Source organism: Argiope bruennichi, chromosome 7 (genome assembly GCF_947563725.1).
Source record: "Argiope bruennichi chromosome 7, qqArgBrue1.1, whole genome shotgun sequence".
In the NCBI taxonomy this organism is placed as follows: Eukaryota; Metazoa; Arthropoda; class Arachnida; order Araneae; family Araneidae; genus Argiope; species Argiope bruennichi.
In genome coordinates this window covers 90739073-90759766 of record NC_079157.1, presented here as the reverse complement: position 1 = coordinate 90759766, position 20694 = coordinate 90739073, and the positions used below count along the sequence as shown (strand labels likewise).

Genomic DNA, 20694 nt, shown 5'->3' with positions numbered 1-20694 from the left:
TAAATAGATGACACTTAGTATCGAATATCGAAAAAATGAGAGTTACTGATTTCAAGTAAAATAGATTCTAGAATTTAAAAGGAAATTTTTGTGCTTGAAAGATTCCATCTTTATATCACCTAATTGTTCGAATCTGATATATCTTTCCTCTTATCAATGTTCCAACTCTCGTGTTTCACATTGTTTATGACATATATACGGAAGAGATGTACAAACGATAGATACCTGACGATTTTAATAGATGAATGGATAGGATAAGCCTTTTACAAGGTTGTTGGTAATGCATTGTAGCACACACTCAGAACACAAATAATGAGATATGTGGTTTAAAAACCGTCATCATTGAATTAGGATCTCCATATACCCCCATTAACTTTAGTTTCGTTTTAACTTGGTGAAAATCTTCGAGTTGGTAATTATAGAGAAAGATAATTCCACGAAAATGTGTTTAATGAATATTGAATTAATATTAAATTGTTTTTTGAAACTTTTTTACTTTTGTTTCTTCACGTTCTACTTTGCTTTGCATATGTTGTTATCTTTTTTCTTATATAATTTTTCGTATTCTTTGTGCGTTATAATAGTTACTTATAAAATCGTCATCGCACCGTTCTGTCGATTGCGTTCGGATAAAAATGGGTCAAAAACGAATTAAAAAAACTCATAATTAACAATAGGATTAATATCCATTAATTTATAATGGTAATTCTGTTTTGGAATCACATTGCACAGCTTGAAATTTGACTATGTGAAATTTTTATTCTGAAAAGAGTTTATATGTGACTTTTTAAAGAATGTCGCTTTTTTTTTTCAGTTTTGATGGAAATAATAGTCAGTGTGTATGCTTTTCCCTGTGCCCTGAACTGCATTGTGATTTGTACATCACTCAATTTATGTGGAAGAAAAGACAAAATTGTACAACGGATAAAATTTGTCTGTTGTTAAAATCCACCTAATTTACAGAAGAAATCCATGAAGATAAGGTATGATTTTTAAATATTATTTTTAATATATTTAAGATTTCCACATAGATAACATAATTTCCTCCCAATTTAAAAGCAAAGTTTTGTTTAATGATTTGAGATCAGTTTTTAGTAGCGTCAATGATATGTATATTTGTTTTAAATAAGAATTAGAAATATTCTGAAATACCTCTTGATAATTAAAATTATTTCATCTAAAAAATGTAATGAATTTTGGATACATTAAGTTCTTTATTTACCATTATTATAGATGCAATTAACTTCTATATTATTATCTAAAATTTCTAATGCTTGGACATCGTTTTCCAAATAAAGTTCAAATTCAGCTTGTTGTGAATAAATTAGCATCATATTGTTTAATCTTCGAACGAGTATTTATGTTCTTAATATAATACGTTATTTTAAAGCACTGAATGTAAATTAATATTTTCAGCTTTAAATTATTTTTAGTAATTCTGTAAAATGTCGCTAACGTAAAATTTTGTTAAAAAAATTATTTTCCCAATGAAATTTTGGCGTACACGTGTGATAGTTTACATAAGACCCATTAGCAGAATCAATTAGAGCGTCATACTAATAATTGACATTTGTAAGTGGTGACTAAAAATGATAAATTATGTTAATTTTAGAGTTTTTTTCAACAAATATAGCGTTTATCGAAGTTATAATCAATTATTGTTATTTGTCATACTGTCTCACACAATAACATACAAATGCACATATGCACGCGCATATAGAATATTTGGAAAAAGATTGCATAAGATTAAATTAATTGCCTCATTCATATTTTGCCGAAATATTATATCTATTTTCATTGATTATATTTGATTTTATTGATTTCATAAATATCATTCACAAGCTTTTGTTAATTTGCTTTCTGCAACCATTTTTACTTTTATTAGAGTAAAAGAAAAACCTTTAATATTAAGCATTGTAATTAAACACTCTTTTAAAGTGAAAGCAATTTCTTTAACTGTTTGTCCTTTTTTATCATGTGAGAACGTGATGTTGTTTTGGTTAAGGATTTTGAAGCCCGAGATCGCGTAGGCAATGAATATTGCAGCTCGAAATCGCTTAGGCTTTGGATAAATCATAAATGGCAATTTTCATCATCATCTTATAATCGCATCTATTTTTTTAACCTGCTTTTACCAGTATTGCGTTATTATTATTATGTATGCTTCTCTGAAAGCAGATGCATTTTTAAAATGTTGCCCTGCTTTTACCAGCATTGCTTTATTATTACGTATGCTTCTTTGACAGCAGATGCGTTTTTAAAAAGTTGACATAGAACTATGACGTCATAGCTGTTATTTCATCTCAAAATCGGTCGAGCTCCAAACTTTGCCATATATATATATATACATATATATATATATATAGAGAGAGAGAGAGATGGATATAGAAGTCTCCTGATTGTTTCAAACCGGTTTAAACTGGTTTACCGATTTAAATTAATTAAGATAAATAATGACAAAAAATAATAATGTTCTCACATGATAACTTGAAATTTGCGATCATAGATTTCATTTTAATTTTTCTCTAGTTTTGTATATTTGTTTTTATTTTTATTTTGTCTTATATCTTAGCACTTTTGAAATTTTAATGAGTTCCTTTAAAATATCATCTGTCCTTTTTTCCCCCTATTTCTTAACTTGCATTATTATGTTTTCATAGTTTTTTTAGCTTGTATTATTATGTTTTTATGGTTTCCTTTGCTTGTATTATTTTGATTTAAATTTATATTATTATAGTTTTTATTGCATTATTATGTGCCACATGGCGGAAATAAAATCATCATTTATACCAGAATTTTAAATTAATAATTTATTAGCGATTATTAATTAGTTTTAAGTTCTTAGAAACTCTTAATACTTTAAAACCTGCTGGACATTAAAAAATATAAATATTGTTTGCTTTTTTTATGTAAACAAATGAAACCAATAAACACAACTAGGAACCGAGGGTATTGTGACCTGGCTTATGAAATTTAGAAAATTCAACAATATAAATATGTGCTGAATTTATTTTACGATAATGAATTTTTGGATAAATACATTTTTGATGAATAACATACACACACACACACAAAAAAAAAAATCATAAATATAGAGAATCATTCTTGTGTTGTAACCTCTACGTTTAGAACCCAATAGTGAAATGGGCAATTTCGCTAAATTAGAAATGGCGAAGCAAAACAATAAAGCGAAGTTATATTCATTCACAAAATAATGTAACTAATAAATGAAAATAAAGATCAGCTTTATTACAAATATTTATTTATTTTTCTGATGAATATAATAGCAAATATCGGAAATTAACTAACGTAAGTATCTGACGATTTCATTTTTTTCTACTTTATTCTATAGGTAAATATATTTTGATGTTCAAACTTATTAAACATTGCTTTTTTTTTTCCGAACTTCTAAAATATATTGGAGATGTTTTAACGAAATTTGCTACGGATTCAAACTGATTTAAACAGAAAAAAAGTATGTGCCATACAACAGTCAGGTGCTCATTCCTGATTTGAATATTCAAATGAAGATTAACGAAAAGATGAAATATTCATTTCCAGATAACGACTGATGATGCAGTTGAAGGTTACATTTCGCAAGCCCAAGTTATAGAGCTTTGTGTGAATGGTACGGCAGAACGTTGTGAACTCATTTGGTGACTCTGGTAACTGCAGCTAAGAACAATTTGAAGAGACAAATATTGGTGGAAATTTCCTTTACTGTCAAATGCCATATTTTGTATAAAAAGTAGGTAGTACTCTCAAGAAAAATAAAATGTTGTACTTTATTGCTACGATACTCCATAATATTGCAAATGCTGTACTGAGCCCCAAAAGAATAGTTCAATTTATTTACGCAATGAAGAGTTTAGAAAATGTATGGAAACTATTCCGACATTAGATCTATATTTAACACGCACTTTTATGTTGTACTTCAAAATTGTAATTCTAGTTAGTTTTGTTTTTTCATCATTTTTATCGTAAACTAATGCTTAGTTTACAATAATAATTATCTTAATAAAAAACTTATATAATTTAATTAATAATATAATTTAATTAATAAGATATATAATTATCTTAATAAAAATTATCTTAATAAAATAATAGGAACTTATAATAATTAATCTTAAAAGAGATAAGTATCTGAATTTTTACTATTGAAATTTTAAGCTGTTAATTCTTAAGTTTTTAAAACCTTCAATCGAATCATTATTATTAAAATTACTAAATTGTTTTACTATTTGGATAACAGTCTAACCCTTTAAAGGGCCATTTTTTTCTAGTCATATTATGTTAAAATATTTTTAGGCTTGAAATTGGAATAAGAAAAGGGATTCATTTAACTTATTAGATAAATTTAATTTGATTAATTAATTTGGTTAATTAATAATTAAGTAACAAATCAAGACGCATCATTTTGTGTAAGATAAAGAACTGAAGTATCTAAGTTTCTGTCTTTCTAAAAAATTTGTCAGAATTGATGCCAACCTACATAATTTCATACAAAGATTGATAAATTTGGTGGGAAGCATACCTCCCATGGTCTTAGAAAGGGTTAAAGCTTCTACTTCAGTTATTTGCTAATAGATGGCGCCAAACAAAACCTGGAATCTTGCTGTTCCGTTCTATTATCATCAATTAAGGCCTTAAAATAGTACATTACACCTGCCAAACGCAAGAATATTTAAAAATTGCTTAAAAAATTTACACATTGCAATTTTCTTATAGGCTGATCTAAATTATTTAACAAATTACCAGAAATTTTCTTATTTATTCCATACAAAGCAATGCTCATTTTATTCTCGAGAGTAAAAATTGAAATTTGATTTTTTTCTTTTTCTTTATTTATTATTTTTAGCCTTTCATTCTTGTTGCTGACGTCATTCCAGAACTAGACAAATTATTTAAAAAAAAAAAAAACGTGAAATTGTACACTATTTGATTTCTAATAGCCTATTGTCTCATTCTGTGGCAAGACTCCTCAATTTGATTCAATATTACATGTACGTTATTAATCAATGCGTCTCCACAATGTTGGTGATAATATCAAATACGAATTTCTGTTTCTTTAAGTGATAGCCTTTCACGTGCTAGCGAAATAAATAGACTGAACAGGTCAACCTTTGATGAATTATATGCAAAATTTAATGCAAGTCTGGAATTCTAATGGCAAATCTAAATTATTAATTTAATTCTTCTAGTTATTTGCGATTTTGAATCGCCATGTTCATGTGAACATGGGCAGACGCTCAGAAATAGGGGATTTCTTTCAAATTTTGATTTAAAAATAAATATAGGTAAAAGGTCAAACACCAAATTTCATGCCTATAGCTAAACCAGAACATATTTTTTAGTTTTTGCTTTTTCCGCTTTCATTTGACTGGAATAATACATGTAGAAATGAATGCAAAAAATTTTACAGTAAATAAAGATCGTAGTAAACTATTAATGATAAATAAATAAATGCTAACAGATTTGACTTTTGATAATTTGTGAGATTTTAATGCAATGCGAAATAATTTATATATACATACATAAGTAAACTATCGCCAAATTAGAATATTTTTTCTTATGATACTTCGCCAAATGTGATTCAGGCAGTTATAAAAAAAACAAAAGACGAATGTTTCTTTTGTGAAACTTCGGGAAATTTTTTTCTGGTTCGTGATTGTTTCATGAGCGTTTCATAGCTTTAGCATAACTCTTTCTCAAAAAAAATATATATATAACATTTAATATAATTTTGAAGATTTATGTTCTGAATTTGGAGTATCATCTACTTGATAATTAAATTTTTATTTGAATTTATTAAGATGAGTATATTTATGTTGAATAAATTTATTAAATTTAGCAGGAATCTTGTCAGTCATTTTATAAAGAAAAGAATTTTAAAGAAAAAGTATTTAAACAGTTCCAATGAGACATGCATTAAACGAACCAATTATATGCTGGGAAAAAAATATATTCGTCAAGGTTTAAAATTTGAATAATGCTGTGCATGGTGAAGCAATAACTGTTATCCTTTTAATGAAATTGATAGATTATTTGTTCAATAAAATTTCAATAGATGAAAAGTTGTTAGAACAAGAAATCAAACGCTATGAACTAGTTATACAGCTGTCTGAACTGAAAATACTGATCTTGTGAACTTTTAATTGAAGTATTCAGACTAAACAAAGATAGAAAACTAAACTTCCTAAACTTCTCAAAAGCAGTTAAAGTTAATTCTGCACATATACAATTTCAATTACAAATACAGTTCCGGACTCCTATAAACTATAGAAATTGCAAATATATCATGTTAAAATTTTTTAATTGGGAAAATAAAATCATTGGAATATTTTGAATTGATTTTAGAAAACGCATTAAAAATAATTTTCAAACTATTTAAAATAAAAAGAGAAGAAAAAAGCGCAAAAATGCATTTTGTCAAAAAGAGTTGCAAGTGAAATTCGAGCTGCCAACCTAGAAAATTTTTCAAAATGTCGTGCCATTTGAGTCGTTTCATAGGGATCTTAAAAATCTTCATTCACATTGAATTTAGTCGAATTAGCATTTTCCCTAAATACAAAATGAATTGAACAGTAGAAAGTCCTGTGCGTGTGCGAGATTCGCAAATCTATAAATTTAGAAAATGCCATTATATTTTTTTAGTAAATTTCGAATTTAGAAAATAAAACCAATAAAAATTTTGGAGCAATTTTCGACAACATATTATGAATAACTTTTAAAAAAAGTAAAGAAAAAGAAAAATATTAATCTACTGGTAATCAGATATGAATCGACGATTGGGAGAATTCAGTTAAATATCCCCCTACTGTAACCGCTCTTCGAACAAAAGGAAAATTGTTTGTTTGACTAAGGGATTTTGTATAACATCCATAATATTTCAGGACAGGAGATTTCTGTTCTAAAAAAGGAATATTCATTCATGTTATATCACGTTTCCATTTTATCGTTGCTTTCCTGTAACATATTGTTAAGGAAAATATCCATATCGGTTTAGAGGGATGTATGGTGAAAAATCAATAGGCTCAAAAGAAGATAAAGAAACTTTGTTGCGCTCGAAAACAAACAAACAAAAAAAACATAGCAGTAAAACGCATTCGAAACGTACACAAGAAGAACACTTGCAATAAACAACAGCAAATAATCAGCATATCTCTATTGAAGAACCTCGACAGTTCTAAGCACTCAAAGAGAACGTAATGCAACTACTTTTAAATTGTCTTATTATTGACTCCCTTAATCTCTGTCTCTCGATTTTTTTTTAATTGCCGTGACAGGATATAGAAACTTCTGGAAGGTTATCGTATCTCCTTCCCAAATCGAAGTCATCAAACTTCCAACAATTTTAGAAATTTCCATTTTTGTCGCCAAGGCCGGGGGTCTTAGACTCTGCATCATTGAGAGGCATTGCTATATTTGTCAAACTATCTTCTTTACCAACAAACTTAAGTATGAAGGCAATATTACAAATTGTAACAATATTAGCCTCTTATGTTCGTTTATTTTAAAAGATCTGAAAAGTCGACTTGTGGAGAAAATATAATTTTCTTAATTCTTATGAAATAATAATTTCATAAACTTTTAAACAAGAATTTTTTTTTTGAACTTTATATATTTTTTCAGATTATAAAAAATATTTCTTTAATTTTTCAAAACACTTTCGGTTTTTTTAAATGATACATTTTTAATTCACATGCATGTTTTCAACACATTTCATACAAAAGTTCAAAAATTTAAGTATTTTATAATTTATTTTCAAAAACTTCCTCCCGAATATAATTATATACTATCTTCTTTACCAAGAAACTTAAGTATGAAGGCAATATTACAAATTGTAACAATATTAGCCTCTTATGTTCGTTTATTTTAAAAGATCTGAATAGTCGACTTGTGGAGAAAATATAATTTTCTTAATTCTTATGAAATAATAATTTCATAAACTTTTAAACAAGAATTTTTTTTTTTGAACTTTATATATTTTTTCAGATTATAAAAAAATATTTCTTTTATTTTTCAAAACACTGTCGGTTTTTTCAATGATGCATTTTTAATTCACATGCATGTTTTCAACACATTTCACACAAAAGTTCAAAAATTTAAGTATTTTATAATTCATTTTTAAAAACTTCCTCCCGAATATACTACTGCATCCATCGAAAAATATCGGATTTTCATTGTAGGTATATTTCAATTTTTTTTTCTCCCTTAATGTGTTTGTCATCTTTTTTTTAATACGATTATTCATAAAACTTCACACTTTTCACTATTAATGTTTATGGCTGTGGTTAACTCTTATTTTAATTACGGACTTCACTCCGATAAAAAAAAATCTTCTTTTCAAAAATTTTATCAAATTCTAGAATTTATTACAGAGTACTTCGATCAAAACTTCAAAGGGAAATAAAGTATCAACTACTAAATTACAATTCAAATACAAATTCATAACAACAGTGGTCTATCATACAGTGACATATTTCAAAGTTAGTTTTTGTTAAACTTTTTGTTCGAAAAGTTATTGTATTAATATGAAGATATACGAAATAAAGTTACCAAAAGATAATTTATTACATATTTTGAGCATTTGAAAAATAATATCATAGCACAAAGCATTTCACATAATTTGTAAACTGTACATAAAGAACTGTAACTGTATATAAAATATTTCATAATATTTTTAAGTTGATGCCTATTATGACAAACAGTGAAATGATTCTAAAAAAAAGTCTTCCTAAAAATATTTTTTAATACTGTTAGGCGCTGTGTACCCACAGATTTCAATGTTCTTTTTTGTATGCAATGTCTGAATCTATATATCTTATCTCTGCTGTTACACATCTAAAATATAAATTTATTTTTTATATAAGTAAAATTTCATTTAACAGAACTCATAAAATTATTTTTTTATTTATTAAAATTCCATCTTTAAAAAATACTTTAACTTCTGGATTGCGTTTCTGACACCCACCAGTAAATAAATTGTCTTAAACTTATGCTCAAACAAATCTTTAGTTTAGGTTCCAATTCTATCTCTGCCTTTTTTTTTCCCATAATTTTAGCGCCAATGGCCTCGTTTTTCATCAGTGATTATGGCTCTGAATCGTTAACAGTGAGATCTAAAAACTGTAAATCTCATCTTTAATCCTACACTTTTAATAGTAAATGGAGTAATGGGAGATCTTTTCACAAAAATTTAAAATTTTTCAATTCTCTATAAAATAATATCAGTTTATTTAACATTATATATGCATGTAATGATATTTTTAAATCTGATTTAAAACATAATTAATTTCCAAATTTTAATCAATTTATCCCATATTAACTCCATTCGAAAATCTCTTATTTCCTGATCCGATTCCTATATTTTTAATTTAATTAATGCTACACGTGCTCTTTAAAACTGCTAGTCTCAGCATTTTCTCACGATCCGAATGAAGAGATAAAAATCCTTAATGCTTATAACATTCTTTTAATGATACCTAAAATTCCCTATCCTAAATCGACACGTGTCAAGCAAATCTCTATCAAAATCTCATAGTAAAAATCACTGAAGAGACACATTTTGGTCTCTTTCGCTCTTGTATCGTGATGTAGACTGGGTTATCTCTTACCGCTTTTTATCTGCATAAATTATACCACTCTGAATAAAATAAATCGGAAGTTTTAAAATTTCAAAAGTTTTTTTTTTTCTATTTGATCACGCAATTGCTTAAATATGTTTGCATACATTATTTTATTTTAACAAGGTTAAGAAAGCATCCACCTGATTTCGTTCAATACTTCTAATTGCAAAAATTGTTCTTTAAAGAGACCATCATAGTATTAGGTAAAAATACTAGAATTTGTTGCTACGGTTTTAGAAAGAAAAAATAATATTTCTGAAGAAAATTCACCTAAATTGGAAAATTTACCTCATATAGCAATTATAAATGCGCAGAATTTAAAATATATAAAGCAAAAATTATACTGGAAATAAAGCTTTCTGTTTTGAAAGCGTCGGCCTGGAGTATCGGAAATTGAGTTCCCATTTTTTGCTAGCAATCACTAAAGTCGAATTTGTTTTAATTTCCAATAATATCTCTTTAATGTAGGTGTTCTCAAACTTTGAAACAATGCGACCTAATTTTTAGAAATCGAATCAATAGTTATTTTTGAGTGTTATTTCTGAAAGTGGCTTTGTGGGCCAAAAAATAATTTTTATGAAGGAAATAAAATTATTATTTAAAATAATAAATATTTACGCACATGATAACAAACTAAATACACACATGATAATGCACCGCTTCGAAATTAATGTGTATGAAAATTGAAATCAACGTCCAAAGTGAAAAGGAGTTTCTAAATAGATGAGTGTTGACCGAGGTATTGCATGGACACTTAACCTTAAATAAAGCAGCTGAAACCGCGGCCAAAGTAACTAATATATTGTGCAAGAAAAAGTATGTTCTCTGTTTTCATTGTTAGCTTGTTAAAAGATCATGTTTTTTATTTGTTTCTGGTCATTTAACATGATTGCTTTTTTACCTATTGCGCTATTTTTGTCATATTTCTCCCATGTGGTTTTAATGAAAATTTTGTCTATCCGATAATTTAGCAAAGTTTGGTGTGTGTATATATATATATATGCACATTTAAGATCTTGTTGCAACAAACTAAAAATTGAGTCGAGACCTACCAATTGATCGCGACCACAGTTTGAGAATCTTTGCTCCATGAAAATAGCTAAAAGAGCACAAAACCATTGGGAATTGATTTCATGTGGGAAAAGAATATGCAGGGCGATCGATAAAGTTCTTTTAAACACATAAATTCAAAACAGCGCTTCGTATTGTCATAAAAGTGAATTCCTGTAGTAAAGTGACAATGCTGAATTTATTATGACAAATTATAGAGCCCCCTAGCTAGAAATAAGCGTTACAAAAATAACTCAAAAAATAAAAGCGATCGGTAAAGAAGTCAGATTAAAAAATGTACGCTATATACCATAGTAAAAACATAGGAGAATTTTTCTTGGTGTTATCTGTCACAATGGATTAGATATTTGCGATTAAAATTAGTAACTTTTCCTGACATGGAAAAGAGCTCGTCCAAAAATGGTAAAATGCATTATTATGTATTATCTTGCAGTTTTTTTAAGTTAAGCAAACGAGAGTACATTTTTCAATTTTAGGGAAAACTCTTTTTCATGTCACGGAAAGTTCATAAATTTAATGGCAAATATCACCACCCATTTCACGAGTAACGCCATGGAATTTTTTTTTCGTTGTTTCTATTATGGTATAACATATATTTTTCTAACTGGACTCTTTGGCCGATCCACTTTATTTTTTTTAGTTTTTTTGTAACTTCTTTATTTGTAGCTTATCTCAATAAATTCAGCATAGTCACTTTACTATATGTACACTGCTTTTCTGGGTATACGAAACGCAGTTTTGAATCACCCTGTTTACTCGTGAAATCCGAGAGAACTTTTACGCCTAATGAAGGGTTAAACAGTGCCTGGAGACTTCCATCCCCCGAATGCTTTCTCTAATTCAACGGCGCATGCTATAGTCAGAGCATCGTTATTTTTACAACCAGCAATCTGAATGCCATACGGCAGTCCTTGTTCATCAAATCCTATTGGGCACTGAGTAGATGGTAATCCAGTGATGTTAAAAATCGCATTATAAAATACAGAAGGGAATAAACACAATATTGTAGACTTGTAAGGAGCTGTGACTGGAAAAGTTGGCATTAGGAGAACAGTATCATCGTCCAGATGACTTTCCAGTTCAGTTATCCACTTTTGAACCATAGAGTCAAAGTAGGGTACCAGATCTTTCCTGTTCCAAAAAGGCAAATATCCGAAATTGAAAACGATGAGCGGCATCAGGCTCAAGGTGGACATCCCAAAAAAGTATTTCACGAAGTCTAATTTTACATCAAAGTTAAGACCTCTGCCGCAAGTGAGGACGTCTGTTATGTTCTTGTCCTTCGCGGAAAAAAGCAATCTGTTGGCAACACATCTATTGGCATCGAGTAGAGACGGCATCTGAATTTCTTTGGCTTTTATATTGTAATTTTTTTCAAAATAGCATACAGCCTGAAAGATAAATGTTGAAATTAATATCATTTTTTATGTTATATATTTTTTTTATTCTTTTGATTACTTAAATACTAAAGAAGGAAGTTTTTATACTAAATTTCATTTCCGATTCGGTTTGAATCATGAAGTTCTTGATGTATTTGTATATTGTCCATTTAAATAATATGTTTTAATATTTTCATAGCTTAATTAACATTTAGTCAATCAATTTTGAGCTAGATGGACCATTTACGAACTCATCCGAGATTTTTACATTTCTAACTACATGTTGTAAGACAGTGAAAATCCAAACAAAATTACTCTAATTATCCCATTTACAAAATCCCATGAGCAATATATATATATATATATATATATATATGTGTGTGTGTGTGTGTGTGTGTGTGTGTGTGTGTGTGTGTGTGTGTGTGTGTGTGTGTGTGTGAGTGTGTAATGATATTTTAATATCTAATTTAATCTAAATTAATTTCCTAACATTTTTGCCTGATTCGGCCCATGTCAGGACATTCTAAAGTGTTCTCTCGTTTCTTCATACCATTCCACGTATGAAACTGTGTAAAAATTACTGCGCAAATAGTTCTACGTATCAAGTGAAAATGATTCCTCAGTTGCCCTTGTCAAGGGTCAACACGAGTATTCAATTGCCACGTGGCCGGAAATCCCATGTTATATAATGATAGTAATCATTTGTTTCGTGCTATCCCTTCCTTACTTCTGCTTTTGTGCCGCACTGTGGCGGACGTGCCTTGTCCGCGTCTCTGCTTGTAAATAATTATGCTTTCCCGGAATGTATATTAAAGAGAATTAAAAAATCCGAAGCGTCTTCTATGTCTTCAAACCTGCCTTATATATATATATATATATATATATATATATATATATATATATATATATATATATATATATATATATATATATATATATATATATATATATATATATATATATATATATATATATATATATAGAGGTATGTTAACTCTGACTCGAAAAACAGGCCTCTACTAATCGGATTATACATCAAATTAAATATCTCTCACGGGTCCTAGGGGAAAGCCCGGTTGAGATTAATGCGTAGAGATGGCTCATATTAAGAGAATCGCACACTAATTTAACATAAACAAATTTAATGAACTGGACGAAAGGCTGGTCCGCTTTACATCGATGAACGCTAGTACAGTACCGAACACAGTTCTTAGAGCGGGAATCAGATAGCTTCTTATTGGCTGTTGAGAGACGACGCGAGCGCCGTTAGGATGACACTCCGTACCGCGAACGCCGCTAGGATGACGCTTCGTATCGCCAACGCCGCCAGGGGGACGCTCCGTACACTACAATCGGCCATCCTGATGATCTTGACGTCCTCGTCAATCTGAGAAAGAATCTGAAAAACTCAAAAAAAGAAAATTTTAGATTTTTGCAAAAATTTTAGATTTTGTAAAGTAGATGCTTTATGCAGTTGTAGACCAAGGCTTCATATAATCTGCTGCTGTAGAAGTATGGTTGGGGCCTTCGTGGATTCCCACTTTCTCCACTAAGTACCTCTCGTGTGGCTTCTTCGCTGTGATGCGATAGGGACCATGGAACTTCGGGCGAAGCTTCAAACCACTGCCGAATTGGGTCCTCTGTATGGCCACTAAGTCACCTGGATTATATTGAGTAGCTTTCTTCCTGCGCTTGTTGTAGGCTCTTTTATTCTCTTCTGAAGGCGCAAGATATTCTGTCGCGCTTCTTCGCGAATGTCCTCGCGATTGCCGATGACCATTTGCTCATATTCTTTCTGTAGGATATCGAGAATTTTCTGGTCATTTTTATGCCTCATTTGCACACCGATCATGAGTTCGAAAGGAGTAAATTTTGTACTCCGTGGAGCAGTAGAGTTAAATACACGTTGTGCTGCTTGAACATGAGTGTACCATTTCGTGGGATCATTGATGGAAAGTTTGGCAAGCAGGGGGATAAGAGTTCCATGAACCCTTTCCACTTGTCCATTTCCTCGAGGTATTCCTGTGGTGATTTGAATGTGATTAATATTTTGATTCGCCCAATAGTTTGTAAATTCCTTGGAGGTAAATGCGGAACCTTTATCCGTGATGATGCGCATAGGATTTCCGAACACTGCTTCCTGCAATTGCAGTTTCGTAATTGCATCATTTGCAGTTACACTTTTAACAGGATATAACCAAACAAACTTTGAGAATGCATCAATTATAGTGAGAATATGATTATAATTTTTATTATTTGACACTAAGGATCCAATAAAGTCAACATGGTAAGTACTTAGAGGAAAGTTTTCCTTCGGAATAGGATGTAAGAACCCTTCAGGTTTACCACGCTTCCGGTTGACTAGGATGCATTCGACACAGTTCTGTATTACCGATTCAATACTTTTTTGCATATTCGGGAAAAAATAGTCACGTTCGTTAATGTTTTTAGTTTTTTCCACGGCGAAGTGCCCTTTTGAATGCGCGTTCTTAATTATTTCGTGTTTCATTAGTTCAGGTATTACAAGCAAACGACGGTTGTCCTGACATTTATACAGAATGTTATTTTGTACCACAAAATCAACTTGGTTGTTATCTTTACATAATTCTTTCAATTTTTTTATGTATTCATCTGACATCTGTGCCACTTGCACTCGCGCTGTTAAATCATCACAAAGTGCAGTCATAACTGTTGGGTATCTACTAAGTGAATCAACGTGACGCATTTGACTACCTGAGCGATGTACTATCTCATAATCAAAATCTTCGAGGAATAAAACCCAACGCGCTATTTTAGGAATTAATTCTTTTTTAGTAATAGTCTGTTTGAACGCAGAGCAGTCAGTGACAATTTTAATTTTAGTTCCTAAAACGTAAATACGGAATTTCGTTAATGCTTTAATAACAGCTAAAACTTCTAGTTCATAGCTCGATAAATTTTCTTCCTGAGGTGTTGTTTTTTTACTCATATAAGCTATGGGATGTAAATTATCATCGTCGTCAGCTTGAAGAAGGATTCCACAGTAACCTAATTTGGAAGCATCTGTATGGAGTTCCAGTTAGTAACCTGGTTTGTACAGATGTAAAACTGGATCTTGCGATAATGCTCTTTTAAGGGTCTCAAACGCTTTTATTTGAGAGGGACCGAATTCAAATTTTACACCATTTCTAAGTAAATCGCTTAGAGGTCTAGCTATTAAAGCATAATCTTTAATGTACTTCCGAAAATATCCCGTTAAACCCAAGAAACTTTGGATTTGTTTTTCATTACGTGGTTGTGGAAAATTTAGTACGGCTGAAGTTTTTTTAGTTGATGGCCTAATTTGTCCATTTTCGATTACTTGACCAAGAAAGTTAATTTTTTTCTTTCAGAAACTGACACTTTTTTAGATTTAACTGTAGGCCAAATTCAGAGGCTATGTGTAAAACGCGTTCCAATTTTTGAATACCTTCAGAAATGGTTTGAGAGGGGATGATAATATCCTCCAAGTAAACAATTAAAGTTCCGTCACGTATTAATTCTTGAAAAATTACTTGAATGTAACTTTGAAACATAGCAGGTGCATTCGTAAGTGCGAAACAACATTTTTTAAACTGGAATAATCCTTCATGGCTAATAAAAGCCGTGTACTTCCTGCTGCCAGGAGTTAAATCAATATGAAAGTAAGCATTTTTGAGATCTAATGTGGAGAAAATTTTGCCTGAGTGTAACTCATCAAAAATATCTTCTATATTTGGTAGAGGAAATTTATCTTTGATTGTTTTTTTGTTCAAAGAACGGAAATCAATACACAATCTGGGTTCGGGATTTTTGCGTTTCACTAAGACAATTGGAGACGCATAATCATAATAGCTTTTTTCAATGATACCCTGGGCAAGCCATTCCTCGATTTGTTTTGTAGCTTGTTGTTTTTCTATGGGAGCAAGTCTACGAACTGGTGAGGTCACAGGGATGTCATCAGTTAAAATAATAGACATTTGCAAATCTGTAGTACGGATTTTATTTGGAGAGTAATTTGAAATTAAATTAATTACACGATCTTTCAATTTTTTATCAGATAAATACCCTATATCAAAATCATTTTCAGAATAAACATTTAAAACATTTGTGCATACTTCCTTCACTAACCATTCAGAATTCACAGAAAAACTTTTTTCAAAACAAGTATCAGTTATTAAATTAACATCAACAGATTTATCTTTATTCAAAGATTCATCACTCTGTAAATAAAATTCAGAGTCAGCATTTATTTTCGAACCATTAAAAATACTTTTATTTTCATTTAGAAGAGAAGTTGAATTATTATCATTTTTATTGGGAAAAGTATTTTTAAGATCTAAATAGCTATTAGATGGCAAAATGCATTCAAAAAGAAATATTAGTATCAGCAGCTGCTAAAACTCTTTTCACTTCTGATTTTTTATCAACATGACTAATATCTATCGCCACTAACGGAAGACTGACAATTGAACTGTTCGCTAATTTAATTTTTGTGCTACGGCCTACATAATTTAATATCTTTACATAATTAGGATTAATAATCATTAATACGCTTCCGCTATCAACCAAAGCTTTAATAGGAACGTCGTTTACAATAATATCTACGTATTCCAATTCAGCGATTAACTCTTGTGGAATTTCATTTGATTTAAACATGGAGTTTACAGGCTTTGAGTTATGGGATCTTCCCTGATTGTTATGTTGTCTAGCATCAACATTTTGGGGACAGAATTTTATTAAATGCGATGTACAATTACATTTAAAACAAGTTTTCCTATCAATATTTCCATCGTGTACATGATCATTATTTTGGCGGGAATTATTGACGCGCGGCCTTGAGCTGTAGTCATGTGTATATCTACTCTCTTCCCAAAACAAACTTTTATTTCTTGCGCGAAAGTAAATGTCTATTTCTTTTGCTAACATCAGCGGTTTTAACCAGTCGGAGCCTTGTTTGATCAAAATGTGCTCGGATGTGTCCTTGTCAAGAGTGCTGGTTAATTTATCGGTTACAATTAGTTCACAAAGGGTCGCGAAATCTTTCACTTTTCTTAGTTCCAAATAATATTCTAAATTCGCTTTTAATCTTGAGACGAATTGCACGTGATTTTCCCCTTTAAATCTTTTGGAGGCTTGAAAGTTATCCCAACATTCTTTAGCAGATGGTTGGAATTCTCTTAACACTATTCTTTTGATTTCGTCATAATCTTTTATTTCGCTTTCGTTCGCGTATAACAAAACATGTCGGCATTTCTCGCCTAACAAATTTAAAAGGACTTCGGCTTTGTATTCAGTTTTAACCTGTTTTGTTTCGAAAGCACGTTCCAAAATATTGAAAAACAAATTGAAATTTTCTGATTTAGTTGGTATTGGCATTGTCAATGTGCGGATGCTTTTAATTATTTGTTCGATGGACTCCGCATGATTTTCTTGAGGATTGTCCGTTAGGACTACTTATTCCAGTCGGTTGAACGTTTCTCATACTTTCTTCATGAGCTAAAGTTAGTTTTAATTTTTCTAATTCAAACTGTCTTTCCTTTTCACGCGCTTGTTCTGCCTCTTCACGCGCTCGTTCGGTGTCTATTTTTCCGCGTTCCTCTACAGTTGAAATGATAATGTCTTTAAAAAATTCCAAATCATCTTTAGCCGCTTGGCTATTTTCTATAATTCGTTTAAGCTGCAGAATATTTGTTTTTTCCGGAACTACCTCACCTATTGCTTCAGCGACAATAATTAAATCTTTCTTTTTTGTATTTTTAAACATTTTGAATATGCCTTTAATTTTTCCTAATAACAAATGCTAATATAATAACGATAATAATAATAATGCTAATATTTCTTCAAAACAGAAATTTCTAAAGTAAACACATTCAAACAGTTTCTTTTTCTTGAAAAAGTCATTCACAAATATACAAATCTTAAAATAAATGCTTGCAAGATTCTTTAATCAAAATGATACAGAAAATTCTCCTACCTGTTCTTCAATTATATCCGTTGAGAAAATATGCAGGAACTTCCAATTTGTCGGCCACTGCCGAAGCGAAGATTTTCTTGAAAAATTTGACGACCACTGCCGAACCGAAGATTTTTTTGAAATATTTTGTCGGCCACTGCCGATCCGAAGATTTTCTTGAAATATTTTGTCGCCCACTGCCGATCCGAAGATAATTCGACGAAAACTAATGGTGAAATTTCCAGATTCTTACAGGATCGAAGATTATTTTTCTATTTCCGAGGTCATTGCACTCCGGACCGAGTCCCCACATGTAGAGGTATGTTAACTCTGGCTCGAAAAACAAGCCTCTACTAATCGGATTAAACATCAAATTAAATATCTCTCACGGGCCCTAGGGGAAAGCCCGGTTGAGATGAATGCGTAGAGATGGCTCATATTAAGAGAATCGCACACTAATTTAACATAAACAAATTTAATGAACTGGACGAACGGCTGGGCCGCTTTACATCGAGGGACGCTAGTACAGTACCGAACACAGTTCTTAGAGCGGGAATCAGATAGCTTCTTATTGGCTGTTGAGAGACGACGCGAGCGCCGTTAGGATGACACTCCGTACCGCGAACGCCGCTAAGATGACGCTTCGTACACTACATATATATATATATATATTTGGTTGAATAGAATGCAGGTTCGAAGCAGTGAAGAGACTTCCTAGTTTTAGGGTTTAAAATATCATTACATATATATATATATATATATATATATATATATAGGGAGAGATAGAGAGAGAGAGACCATGATCCATGAAGAACTGAAGAAATTTTCCCGAAGTTTTTTTCAATCCTATAGGAATCTAATTGACATTCAACTAAAGATTCCATAATATTCATAAAAATAAATATTAAATGAGATGTTTCCATACCATTTTATTCTAGGACAAAGAAGTAAACTTCTTAAGAAAATGTTTTGGAATGAAATGCATTAAAATATAGAAACTTTATGGAAAGGCTAGGATCAAAGTTCATTCGATTTTCTAATTTTAGGAAATCATATATCTTTAAAGAATTTCTCAATCTAAATGAAATTTTTATATTCATTATTTATAAGCATATAAGCACATTGCATTTGGTGCTTTTACAAAAAGAAGAAAATGACATATCGTAGTTTATAAACACAGTCCGGCGGGTGTACGGTGAAATTATTTATTTAGTCGGATAATTTCGATAAATTATTTAACTAATAATGTATCTAATTCAAACTAATATTGTATCTTATACATCCTGTAACAATAATTAGTATAATAATGAAATTTTTGTTTCTTGAATTGTAGCACCCAGTTAGAACAAATCAATCCACATATACTGAAGCAACTCAAAATCTGGCGATAAAAGTGCCTTCCTAGAACATGACTTCTTCAAAACCTAAAATGCATCATTTTTCCTGTGTATATGACACTTTCTTGGAAATAACTTTATTTCTGTTTTTATTTGATGACTTACGCAAAAAAAATTTAAAATTTATTTTTTATGAAATTTTCAGATTTTATTTGTGTGAAATAGTTTCCATACAATGGGAAAATAGTCTTACCCTTTTCAATCCCGCAATAATTTCTTCCTCAACAGAAAGTGCTAAGTAACTTCGAGTGTTTGTCATGTAGCAGATCTTCAGCTTGCTAAAATCTACCTGTAGAAAAAAAAAAAAACCTTGAACATTTTTTAATGTCGAGTCAAAATTTGATCAACGAAATATTATTACTTTTTCGGTAACATTTTTACTTCTTCGTTAACCAGTTAACGTTTTTGACGACTAAACTCGTCATGAAAAAAAAAAAATTATTATATTTATAATTAATTATTCATTATATATATATATATATATATATATATATATATATATATATATATATATATATATATATATATATATATATAAATTCTAATTTCAATTTAATTAATTTCCAAGATTTTATATTAATTTAGCCCATGGTAACTTCATTCTAAAATAACTTCTGTAAATGATTACAAATTTTTTAAAAAAATAGTAAAAAAGAGGAGATTCCATTCGACTTGCTTTTTATTCTTTGTCCTTTTGTTTTTATTCAGTAGAATCGCTTTCCCGGGGAAGACATCGGCTATTTTCAATATGACCTCCATTTTCTTGGACTAGGCACCGTATGTACGCTCTACAGCTGAATGCAACATTTCAGGAGGCATGTTCATATCAGTTCGTGTTATGTTTTCCTTTAAAACTGATAAGTGCGAGACTGCACCAAGATAAACCTTCGATTTTAAATAACCCCACAGAAAAAAATTCACATGGGGTTAAATCCGGGAAGAGAGGTGGTCATACAACACGAAAACAGCGACTAATGACTCTTTCTTCTGTAAAGTGACGGTTCAACAGTTGCTGTATGGATGTATCAATATGTCGTTTTGCTTCATCCTGCATAAAAACAATTTTATCTAAGCATTGCCTTTGCTGAAGTTGGGGGATAACAAAACTACTCAGCGTATCATGATATCTTTGAGCGTTTACGGAACAGCTCTGCGGTTCTGCTTGGGTAATAGTCTCAAAAAAGTATGGTCCGATGATAAAATCTACTGTAAAACCACACCAAACTGTTACTTTTTGAGAATGAAGTGGGATTTCTTGAAATGCA

The 20694-nt window shown here is 30.5% G+C and overlaps 1 protein-coding gene and 1 long non-coding RNA gene across 4 annotated transcripts in view; one reads left to right on the top strand and one right to left on the bottom strand.

The window, feature by feature from the left end:
* Window positions 1-312: 312 nt before the first annotated feature.
* LOC129976182 (uncharacterized) lies at window positions 313-3808 on the top strand. The gene is made up of 3 exons (XR_008785097.1): window positions 313-702; window positions 815-983; window positions 3562-3808. It is a non-coding gene; the product is annotated as an uncharacterized LOC129976182 (long non-coding RNA).
* Window positions 3809-8550: 4742 nt separating this feature from the next.
* LOC129975733 (fatty-acid amide hydrolase 2-A-like) overlaps window positions 8551-20694 on the bottom strand; it is a 56209-nt gene continuing 44065 nt past the window's right edge. For all 3 annotated transcript variants that reach the window (XM_056088918.1, XM_056088920.1, XM_056088919.1), the window contains exons 7-8: window positions 19623-19718; window positions 8551-12091 (exon numbers count right to left, since the gene is read on the bottom strand). In XM_056088918.1, coding sequence (XP_055944893.1) covers window positions 11495-12091; window positions 19623-19718 — 693 coding nt within the window. In that variant the 3' untranslated portion in view covers window positions 8551-11494. The remainder of the gene's footprint in view (window positions 12092-19622; window positions 19719-20694) is intronic.